This window comes from Protopterus annectens, chromosome 3.part1, assembly GCF_019279795.1.
Source record: "Protopterus annectens isolate FY-2018-M chromosome 3.part1, PAN1.0, whole genome shotgun sequence".
Classification (NCBI taxonomy): domain Eukaryota; kingdom Metazoa; phylum Chordata; order Ceratodontiformes; family Protopteridae; genus Protopterus; species Protopterus annectens.
Window position 1 is genome coordinate 606,083,099 of NC_056732.1, and position 12,284 is coordinate 606,095,382.

Sequence of the window (12,284 nt, forward strand, 5' to 3'; positions counted from 1 at the left end):
AGCTAGTATGGCTGAGGTGTAAACCTTTTTCCCCCACCTGTCTAGTGCTCTGGAATCCCTCTCAGAAGGTACTGGGTTTTTAGCCATAGAAGCCTTAGCCCCCTTGGGACCCTGGGAGATAGTCTCTGGGTCAGCTACAGGGCTTTTGTAAAGAAATTTGTGGGAATCAGGCACTCTATAGTATCTGTCAGGCTTTGCCGGAGCAAGAGGTAGACAGTCTGGGTTGAAACTGGATTCTAAATAAACATCATCCACAATGTCCAAAACTGGTGGGATGGCTAGTGGTCTGTGTTGGGGGAGTAAAAGAAACTCTCTGAGCCTTTTCTTCGAGTCAGAGTAATCCTGACCTTCCCAGTGAAAATGTTCCCTCATAGTGTGTAAAGTTTCCCCAAAGGAGTAGTCTTTAGGAGGAGAAGCTGAGGGAATAGAGTCCTCAGCATCAGAATCTTCATAAGGAGAGAAGGAGTAATCTTGGTCCTAAGAGGAGTCTGAAGAAATGGACACTTGTTCAGAGGATGCATAATCTTCCTCTTGTCTAGGCCTTTTGTCAGGAGGGGGCTGGGAACCCCTGATTAGAGAAATCAAATCTTCAGCCATTTTGAGCATCTGTTTCTTAGGCATAGGGCCTTGAACAGGAGACTGAAGTGCAGTCCTTTTAGATTTAGTAGGAGTCTTTGACTTAGAAAACATTTTAATGGTGAGAGTCGTCGGTCTGAAAACGCCTTCAGAAACCAATGGCGTTTCTGCAGCACCGACGTCTTTTGTAGCAATGTCGTCGGATGGGCCTGAACTAAATGGCTGCGTCGGCCTGGTGCATTCTGCCAAAAGTTCCGTAGCGGTCTCGGGTTCCAGATTTGCGGTAGTCAGGGGCTGCGTCGGAGCCTCACTGAGGACCAGAGACCGGATCAGCCGAGGCCTCAGAATCTGGCTTAGGCCTGGGCTGTCTGTCCTTATCCTTGCGTTTTTTGTGCACGCCGGTAGTCGGTTGCTCCGACAACATGGTGTAGTTAAATTTCCTACCGAAGTAGTGTCGTGCGAAATCAAAGCGTCTTTTAATAGTACGCTTATTAAACCTAGCACAAAACCGACAAGTAGTGACGTCGTGGTCTGGGCCTAGGCAAGATATGCAATAAGAATGAAAATCCTTATGAGGTATTTGCTTCCCACAAGAAATACAGTTGTTAACTTTTTCTGACATCGGTCTGAGGCAAGAAAATTTTCCCCAACGGGGTACTTGGCTTTATAGAAGACTTTGGTCTGAAATTCGAATTCGAAAATCTCAGGAGTTGGCTGACCGGCACTTGCGAACTGCTTCTGCTTCGGGCACCGCGTGGCAAGAAAGACTGAAGAAAATGGCGTCGGTTGCATTATATATACCCCTGGCGCACTGACGTCAGGGAAGAGGCGAAAGCAACCGACGCCGGACCAAGACTTTGGAATTCCGGACGACTGCGGGACCGCCTGACGACAGGATAACCCAAGTGTGATGACTGCAGCAGGGTAACACGATGAACATCTACAAAATAAGCAATTTATTGATGACCCAAAAACATTTATAGAGAATTGGGAAACAAGGCAAAAGGAATTGAAACACCTCCAAAAAAAGAAGAAATAGATACATTTGTAGAAGTATTTATGAAGATCCTGTGGAACATAACAAATACACTAAATGGACAGAAAAAAGTAAAAGAAAGAATAAGAAGTTTAAAAGTTCAGGATATGAAATGGGATGAAGTAACAGCCAGAGAGATCGAAACAAAGTTAAGAAAAGCCTCCAAATGGAAAACCCCAGGCTCAGATGCAGTAGCTTCTAGCTAAAAGTATTAACATTTTTGCATGAAGATTTAGCCATGAGTAAGAAAAAGAAGTTATGTACTTACCATAACGTTCCATGTGAGTTGTTTATCTCTTTATTCTCGCTGATAGGTTCGGAGCCGAGGCCGATAGCAAAGCTCAAGGTTTGCCAGTAGCTCGAGACCAAGCCCCTTATCCCACAATGCACTGCTGGAATTACCTCAGATCTTGTTTGCTGCGAGTATATATACTCTTTTATTTATTTCTACACTTCCCGAAAGGGAAGAAGAAGTATTGAATAACCAAGATGGTACCAGCCTCTAAGTCAACTGTCAGCCAGGAGGGAGAAGGAGTAAGGGACGTGAGAATAAAGGCGAGATAAACAACTCACATGGAACGTTATGGTAAGTACATAACTTCTTTATGCGAAGTTGTTAAATCTCGCCGTTTATTCTCACTGATGGGTAGCGTCCCTAGCACCCTCAATCTTGGGTGGCTCATGGAAGTACGTTTTTCAGTACTGTGGAATCAAAGGAAGACCTGTCCCTGGAAGCCTTATCTACTTTGTAATGTGTGATAAAGGTATGAGGCTTAGACCAAGTGGCTGCAGCGCAAATATTGTCAAGGGGCAATTTATCTTGAAAGTCAGAAGACGTAGAAACGGCTCTGGTAGAATGAGCCTTAGGTTTGTGTGTCAATGGCATGCTAGCATTCGCATAAACAAAGGATATACAATCTGACTACCATTTAGATAAAGTTGTTTTAGCCACTGGATTACCTTTTCTGGCTTCTGAAAAGGATACAAAAAGTTGATCTGATTTTCTAATATCCTTAGTTCTGTCAAGATAAAATCTGAGCTGTCTGTGTACATCAAGTTTGTGCAGCATGTATTCCAATTTTGTACAGTGGTTGGGAAAAAGACTGGCAGCTCAAGTGACCTGACTGATACTGGATTCAGAACAGACTTTAGGCAAAAATGAGGGGTTTGTTCTGAGAGATAGTCTATCAGCATGGAAAATCATGTAAGGTGGTCTGACAGATAATGCTTGGAGTTCTGACACACTGTGGGCATAAGTAATGGCCACTAGAAAAATAGTTTTCCAGGATAAATATTTGAGATCTCAAGAAGATGCTGGTTCAAAAGGGGGGAGAATAATTTGAGACAGCATAAAGTTCAAATTCCAGGGAGAATAAGGAATTTTGACAGGAGGTCTTATGTGAAGAACACCTTTAAGAAAAGTTTTAGATAACTTATGGCCCATAACATTCGAGCCACCAAATCCAAGGTGGAAATATGAGATGGCAGCTAACTGGACTCGAACTGTAGCAGCTGCTGCCCCTTCCTTAAAAATCTTTGCCAAAAATTCTAAAATGGATGATAGCAGAGCTCGGAAAGGATCAATTTTCTGTGTGTTGGCCCAAACTGAGAACCTTTTCCACTTACTGCAGTATAATTTCCTGGTGGATGGCTTGTGAGAAGACAAGAGAATTTGTCTTGTATCTTCTGAAATCGAATGACGCCTGGCAATTAGGGGAAGTGGATTAGCCAAGCAGTCAGTTTCAGGGACTGCAGAGAAGGATGGAGGTCCCCTGATGGGTGTGTCAGAAGTTCCGGAACTGGGTCCAGGATGCATGGATCATCCAACAGGTGATGGTGGAGAAACGGGAACCAAATCTGTTGAGGTCAGTAGGGGGCTATGAGGATAACAGTCCTTCCCAGCGATTTTGCTTTCTGTAAAAAATTGGGTATCAATGGGAAGGGTGGGAATGCTTAAAGGAGACCCAGGGGCCAATCGTGTAAGAGTGCATCTCTCGGATGATGTCCCGGAGGTGGTATTAGGGCAAAGTAGCTTCTGCATTTTGAATTGATGTGGCTGGCAAAGAGGTCGCAGCAAGGCTGGCCCCATTTGTGGAAAATCAACTCCGCAACCTGTTGTTTGAGAGACCACTTGTGAGGGAGCAATATCGCCCTGCTTAGCTTGTCCTCTATCACGTTGGATTTCCCCGGGATGTGCATTGCTAACAGAAAACGCTGGGAAAACACAGCCCATTGCCAGACCCTGAGGGCTTCTCGACAAAGGAGGTAAGACTTGGTTCCACCTTGCTTGTTCAAGTACCAGATTACTGACACGTTGTCCGTCTGAATTGCAATAGTTCCTAGAGGAATAGAGTCCTGAAAGTACTGCAATGCAAGACGTACTGCTCTCAACTCTAGAACATTGATATGCAGATGTGACTCTTGATCCGTCCATGTGCCTTGGGCAGTCTTTCCCTGAAAATGCCCCCCTCACCCTATCAGGGAAGCGTCCGTGGTCACAGTGGCTACTGGGGGGGGGGCAAAGGGTCTTTCGATTGTGACATGAAGAGACGGCAAGCATCACCGAAGGTCTCTCTTGCAAAAATCCGTGATGAGAATCATGTGGTGCATTGGTAGTTTGTGGTAAGACCACTGAGCAAAGAGGAGCCATTGAAGAATTCGCATATGCATCCTTGCGATTGGTATACCCAGGATTGTTGCCGCCATCAAACCTAGCACCTTCAAGACCTCTGCTGCTGTAGCTTTGTTCTTTGACACCAGTGAGCTGACGTGTTGGCGGAGAAGTGAGACTCTTTCGATTGGAAGACGTAGAGTGGTAGTTGAGGTATCTAGCTCTGCTCCTATAAAAACGGTATGCTGCGATGGCGATAAGGCAGACTTTTCGAAGTTGATTGTAATGCCTAATTGATGGCAGAGTGTCAGAGTGTATTGTGTTGCCTGAGTCAATTGATGCCTGGTGGTAGCGGTGAGGAGCCATCATCTAGGTATGGAAACACCTGGAATCCTAGACGCCTCAGGTGAGCCGTGACCACAGCCATGCATTTGGTGAACACTCTGGGGGCTGTAGTGAGACCAAAGAGCAGGGCTTGAAACTGGTAATGGTTGGCTCCCAGCTGGAAACGCAGGTGATCTCTGGAGCATCTGTTCATCTTTAAGTGATAGTATGCGTCCTTGAGAACTATGGAGCACATCCAATCGCCTTTCCCTAGGAAGGGAAGAATGGACTGAGGCGTGACCATTCGGAACTTCTCTTTCTTTATGAACTGGTTGAGTCTGCTGAGGTCCAAGATAGGTCTCCAGTCCCCTGTTTTCTTTGGTACCAAAAAGAATCTTGAGTAAGTTCCGAATCCAACTTGGTCTGCTGGGACTGGTTGGATGACTCTTTTTTTCTAGCAATTTGTGGACCTCTACAATTGCTTGTTCCCTGAGACTGGGTGGGACATCTGTGATTCTGTTTACAGGAATGGGAGGGGTAGAGAACGGTATGAAATATCCTCTGGAAATGATGCTTTGTACCCATGTATCTGATGTTATGTTTAGCAAGGCTTCTGAGTACAAAGACAAGCGACCCCCGACTGCCTCCAGAGCCGAACAGCCGGGCCCCCTTTCAGGGGCGCTGGTAGGTTTGACCAGAGAACTGACCCCTGTCACCCTGTTGCTGTGGATCCCCTCTGCCCGGGGGCAGTGTCTTCCATTATAACCCCCTCCTCTGCCTCTAGAGGGGGTTTCTCCATGTGTATCCTGAAAGTTCTCTGTGCTTTTCGGAACCACATTTTCCCTCCCCTAGGGCCCTTGGGGTAGGGACGAGTAGGGGTAGAAAAACAGACTCCAACGGCAGATAAGGTCTTGCCTTCCTGCTCACACCTAGTTAAAGTTTCCTTTACTTTAGGCCCAAACAGTGATGAGCATTCGAATGAGGTGTTGATAAAGGAAGACTTAAAGGGTTCCACAAAGGAACAGAGATGCATCCAGGCTTGTCTTCGGACAGCAATGCCCGAACTAGTGGCTCTACTCGAACCATCAACTGCATAAGATATGAGACGCATGGACAAGTTTACAACTGAGTTTAGGGTAGCGAGCTCTGCATTGACTTTGTCGGCAACCCCTGCAGCTACCGTACCCTGGAGAGTATCTCCTAGCTCTTTCAGGAGATCTCTTTGTAGTCTCGTAAAATGGGTTAAGTAGTTCAGTGATCGCAGAGAAAAAGTCGCTGAACTAAACATGCATTTCCCATATCTATCCATGATCCTAGAATATCTGTTAGGAGGATGGATAGATGCGGATGTTTCAGACACTTCTTTTTGGTAGCTGCAGCTACCACCATGGCATCAACAGGCACTCCCTTGGTCAAAAATGGCTTGTCCACTGGGGCAGACATGAATTTATTTGGCTTGCGAGGGACAGGTTCCATGGCCTCCGGTGACTCCCATGCCTTATGAGAGATCAGTTCCATGAGCTCGTCGTAAGGCAGAGACACCCAAGAAGGGGTCTTGGACTGCCAATCGCCCCTCTGACTAAGGATCTCTAATATCTCCGCAAAGGAGATATCCTCAGAGGGGGATCGAGGGGGACCATTCTGACTCATCCAAGTCCGTGTCAGATGTCAAGGACTCCTGTGGGGAGTCTAAGTGCCTCCTCTTGCAGAGTCTCTTCCTGGGCACTTACTCAGTGGGGGGATCTGGGGAGGTCTCAGAAGAGCAGGGGATGCCCTGTGGAGGTACTTGAGGCTCAGGGTCTCTACGCTTAGGGGGACCAGTAGACGAAGAAGAAGACACAGGAGCTTGAGGGGAGAGGGAAGGCCGAACCGATGCTGACATTGTCTTGGGAGACAGGACTCTCCTCATAGCATCGAAGGTGCCATGGCTCCGATGAGAAAGGGTAGACGGACCCGAAAGGACCGTCCGATCCTCCAGCACTGAAATCATGGGCTTCGAGACCAAGGTAGGAGCTGAGCTCATCCGAGCCAAAGCCCTGAAAGGAAGAGTCAGCACTGACAAATCGGTCTGACTATCCTCCCCGGACCCGATGGGAGAGCGTCGGCTCCTAGAGTCCTCGGTCGGCACCGAGGACATCCGAGTAGATGGAGCCAATAAGACCGGTGTGGGTATCGGTTCCAAGGGTTCGACAATCATTGGTTCGGGTTCCTTCGGCTTCGAGAGTCCAGTACGGCTCAGAGGAGGAGTAGACAAATCCGGTTCAATGGTCTTTGGGACCGATGAGCTGGTCGGGGCCGACAACAATTAGGCAAGTCCTGGTGCCTGTAAAAGTTTCTGCACTAGCCGATCCATGTCCAAATCTGAAAGGCTGACTGAAGACTTAGATTAATGCACCGAAGGTGCTGACTGGAGCAGAGGAGAAGAGGGAACCTCAGAGACTGGCTCCAAGACTGGGAGCTGGCTCCGAATCAAAGGGACACTCGGTTCTGAGGTCTGTGGAACCGATGACCCTCCCTCTGAAGTTCTTGCCTTTTTTGCAACTTTGGGATACGAAGATTTTGAAGATTTGGAAGACATGCTAGCACCTTCCTGGCTACTCAACACCTCAAAAAAGGAATGCTGCAGTAATCCCCTGTTAATTAGCTTCCTTCTTCTCTCCAAGAGGACTCTTGAAGAAAAGGAATGGCAAATGCTGCAAGTGTCTTGGAGGTGTTTAGCCCCCGGACAGTAAACACATTGAATGTGTTCGTCAGTGACAGACATTTTCTGCCCACAATCTAGGCATTTCTTGAATCCCGATTTAGGATGGGACTTTTCCTTGTCATCCGACATAGTAAACAGTAGAATACAAAAACAGTATACTGAAACTAATGGAGTGAAGTCCTTCCTTTCCTTGTAAAGACCCACACTAACTAAGGAAAGCAACTAAGCCCAAACCGGGCGCTATCTATGACAGAGTTAAACTATAATTTTACAAATACAGGGCTAAACAGGGCCCACTGAGAAAAAAACGTGACTAGAAGAAAATAGAGATTATTAACTCTAAATAGGGCTAAAAGGCCCACACAAAACAACTAAGCCAACAGGGCACTAACTATCAGAAACTACTGATTCTATTATTAAAATTTTAACACTAACACTCAAACTGTCTATATGAAAATATCTAAGAGAAAAAAAGAAGATTTTTATCAAAAACTTGCTATTTTTTTCCACAAACGGTCCAAGCTAGCTGGATCACCGAGATCTCTCTTGCCACGGCAAACTAGATCTGAGGTAATTCCAGCAGTGCACTGAGGGATAAGGGGCTTGGTCTTGAGCTACTGGCAAACCTTGAGCTTTGCTATCAGCCATGTTGGAGCAGAGGATCGGCTCCGAACCCATCAGTGAGAATGAACGGCAAGATTTAACAACTACACATCTATTAATATGCTCACCCCAAACAGACATCAGCCTGGTTAACAACAGGAAAAGCAATGCTCCTACTTAAGAGTGAACCTGCAAACTACCCTAAAAATTATAGACCAATAACTTGCCTCCTGATGACATATAAAATATACACCAGAACTGATGCTGACAGAGTTTATAGTCATTTAGAAGAAAATCCAATTATGGCACTAGAACAAAAGGGCAATAAAAGAAAGTCATATGGAACAAAGGATCATTTGTTGTTAAATAAAGCCATAGCAGAGAAGTGTAAAAAGGGGAAGAATCTAAGTACAGCATGGATTGACTACAAAAAAGCATTTGACAGTAACCTACATTCAAGGATAAAAGAGTACTTAAGATACACTGTACACTATTGATTACATTAGTGACCATGAAACAGTGGCAAACCACTTTGCAATTAAGCCACGATAAAGGACAAATTATTATTCCAGAGATAAAAAGTTAAAGGGGGATACTCCAGGGTGACTTCCTGTCAGCACTGCTACTCTGTCTTGCCCATAACCCATTAAGCTATCTACTTAACAGATTAGGCCATGGCTATAATTTGGGTCCTAGAAAACAACAAAGTGCAAGAGATTTCTTCTCCTCTTCTCTTTGTTGATGATTTAAGACTGTATAGCTCATCAGGTGAGGAACTGAAAGCATAACTGCAAGTAGTCAAAACTTTTTCAGATGATATAAGAATGTTATTTGGTCTTGATAAATGTGCAAAAGCAACTTTAAAGCAGGAAAGCTGCAGCACCAACAAAACATCAGTTTGGGGCAAGAATGTGATATAAAAGAATTTGAGTAAGAGAGAGTGTATAAATACTTGGGAAGTGATGAAGGATCAACAATAAAACATGAACAAATGCAAATAAAACTTAGAAAGGAATGTTTTAAAAGACTTAATTTAATTCTGAAAACAGTGTAGACATCTAGGAACAAAATTCAAGCTATAAACTAATTTGCTCTTCCTGTCCTAACTTACAGTTTTGGAGTGACTGACTGGCCACAAAAGGTGTTGGATACATTAGACAGGAAAACAAGAAGGATGCTTCATGCTCATCAAATGATTTATAAAAATCAGTGCATGCCAAGATTATACATTCCCCATTCCGAAGGAAGTATGGGCCTCATTGAAATTGATTACATGTATAGATCTGCAATCGTGGGACTGCATACATATCTACTGACTTCTAATAAATAAAAAACTGATTTCCGATATTGAAAAAGACAACTAAAACCACAAAGTCAATATCATACAGCAACCACAGATAAGGATGACTGCAAGTTAAAGTTTAAAACGTATTTTATTATAATTCACATTTAAAATTGAGCACTTTCGTCCTCTCAAAGCAGGACTTCACCAGAATTGAATAGTTCACTAAATTACCCATGCATCTGCTGACCTCACAAGACCCAAATGTAGTGAAAGTTTTGAAACATGAGGAGAATAAATCTAAGATGACTTCCCTCTTTAGTCTAGCAGAAGCATATCGGCATCAAGTGGGAAACCAGAAGCAGATAAAAATCAGGCAGCAACTGAATGTGCCAAAAAAACAAAAGAAAGAATATAAGGTGACGAATCAGATGAGAGGGTAAAAAAATGTGGAAAATACATAAATATAGTTGTTAAGTATAGAAAACTCCTGGAAGAACTTCATCTTGACCAGGGTTAAAAGCAGGAATGGTTAAGGAGAGGAGAGTTCAAACCAAAAAATGAAAGGTTAATATTGGCGGCCCAGGATAGTGGGCTACTTACATGTTGGTTTACAAAGTCCATTGAACATGTGGGAGAAACAGACAAATGTAGGTTTTGTAAAACAGAATTGCAAACACTCTCGCACCTTGTTGCTGGTTGTGACATAATAATGGCAGAAGGACTGTATACTGAAAGACATAATAAAGAGGCAAGAATGTTGCACTGGGAATTGTGCAAACATTATGGTACTGAAGTGGCTGAAAAACAGTGGAAACATGAGCCACACAGCATCATAGAAAATTATGAAGTCTACATCACATGTGATCACCCATTACCAACAGTCCAAAAGACAGATGAGAGAAAACCAGATATCAGGCCACGGTGGTGTAGCGGTTAGTGTTGTCGCCTCACAGTAAGAGGTTCTCCAGTTCGATTCTCAGATGGAGCACCTTCTGTGTGGAGTTGGTATGTCCTCCCCGTGGTTGAGTGACATTTAAAGACATGCAGGTAGGTGTGTGCGTGAATGGGTGTGCCTTCTTTGAAGGTTGGGCATCAGGCTGGCTACTTGGCACCGTAAAAATCATTAGCAGACCGGAGTTCCACTGTGGCAACCCCTAACCGGGAAAAGCCAAAAGACATCAGTTTTAGTGGTCCATGAAAAGAAGACAAAAGTAGCATTGATTATTGAAATTGCTACAACCAGTGACTACAGTGTCTTGCATACAGAGACAGACAAAGTCATAAAATATCAGGATTTGCAGGCAGAAACTAGAGCAATGTGGAAAAAAGATACCCAGACAGTTCCAATAATAGTAGGAGCAACGGGGTCTTATGAAAAAGAATCTACAATCTTATTTAGATAAGTTACCAATACATGTAACTCCATACGAATTGCAGGAGTCGTCATTACAGGATACATTGCAGGTGCTGCGAAGAGCATTTCTGGGTGACATTAAAGATTGAAAGAATACAAATTTCATGAACTTTAATCGTACTTTGACTTAGGAATGGGGTTCATTCCCATCATGGTGTTAGAAACCCAAAAGACTTGGAGAAATTACAAAAGTGTGGAAATGCATAATGAAATGAAGAATTTTAAACATTGGTAGCTGCCAAACTTGACCTTTCCTCTAAATGCATGGTTTTGATATTTTATTTTCAAAACTGAAAAAGCAACACAGAAGGTATTTTTCAATAAATGTTTGCCTTCACAGAGCCTACATAATTTTCATATAAGCAATTAAAAATAACTTTCTTTGTCAACTACTGATGCCAAACAAATTCTAGTTTTTATTATACCTCAAAATCTTGATAATGTTCTTCTGTTAGTGACTTTTTTGCAACCACCAAAGTACGAAGTCCTTCTCGTGCCATATTCCCACACTATTAGAAAGAAAAGAAAACCATACAGATCAAAACACAAGCACATAGTTACTGACTTACTTATCCCTGATTCATTTTTATCACAAGTGGGATTGACAAACTGAATCTTTTTAAACACAGCCTGACATAAAATCAAATATAATGCTCTTAAAGTTAGCAATAATACTGCATTTAAGGCTTTCATACTGGAAAGAGTATATAAGGGTAGTAAAAAACTGCACTAGTTACATTTTTATTTTCATTAACAGGTGTTTAAATCACATGCAACAAAACATGCTAATCAGTAGCAATAATAGAGTACTGAATGTACACACAGAAAAAGTTTTAGGTATCCTCAAATCTTTTTAAATTTTTTTTAACACCTTTAATAAATTATCACTTAAGATATATGCAAACATACATTAACAGAAAATAAAGCAAATTACATTAACATTTTTCCATTTACATACATTATACAGCACATACAGTTTCTTTTTTGTAATTACTATCGGTCCAACATTACTTCAACTGCTGAATTCCTGCCATCCTTTAAAACTCCTCCTTCTCCACCTAAACATTCTACATGAATTGTTCTCAAAATTTCTATTTATTTCTATGTAATCTGCTCCTTCCCTTTTCTGAAGATCCTTCTTCCCGTTCCTTTATCTCTTTTATAATACTCAGTACTTCAAATACAGTTGGTTTAGACTTTAATTTCCATTTTCTATTTTTTTTTTTTTGGAAGACAAAAGAATTAGACTTAACAAGACCTTACAATGTGTGTCTAGGTAAGTCAGATTAAGAAGTTATGTACCTACCATAACATTCCATGTTAGTTGTCTTCTTCTTGCCTTCTTTCTTGCTGGTTGGGTTCAGAGCCGATCCTCAGCTCCGACTCGGCCATCTACTAAAGCTGGAGAGCTATTTACTGGCTCAAGGCCTCCCCATATCCCACAATGCTTGGCGCTAGATACCCAGATCTCGTTTGGCAGATCTAACACCATAGAAAAATTTCAAGGACACCTGTCCAAACTACAAGGTTTACCTACAGTACTAAAACAGAGGAGGACGTAACCCAGATAAGACTCAGCCAGAGGAAGAAGGCCTCAAAAAGGGACTCTTCTCAGTCTGTCCATGCTATGGGGATGGAGGGTGGGACGCAAGAAAGAAGGCGAGAAGAAAACAACTAACATGGAACTTCATGGTAGGTACATAACTTCTTAATGTTAAGTTGTCTCTCTCG

The 12,284-nt window shown here is 43.0% G+C and overlaps 1 protein-coding gene across 2 annotated transcripts in view; it reads right to left on the reverse strand.

Moving 5' to 3' along the window:
* Window positions 1-12,284, reverse strand: part of ATP9B (ATPase phospholipid transporting 9B (putative)) — a 4,837,291-nt gene that overhangs the window by 805,312 nt on the left and 4,019,695 nt on the right. For both annotated transcript variants that reach the window (XM_044066988.1, XM_044066990.1), the window contains exon 18: window positions 10,979-11,062. In XM_044066988.1, coding sequence (XP_043922923.1) covers window positions 10,979-11,062 — 84 coding nt within the window. The remainder of the gene's footprint in view (window positions 1-10,978; window positions 11,063-12,284) is intronic.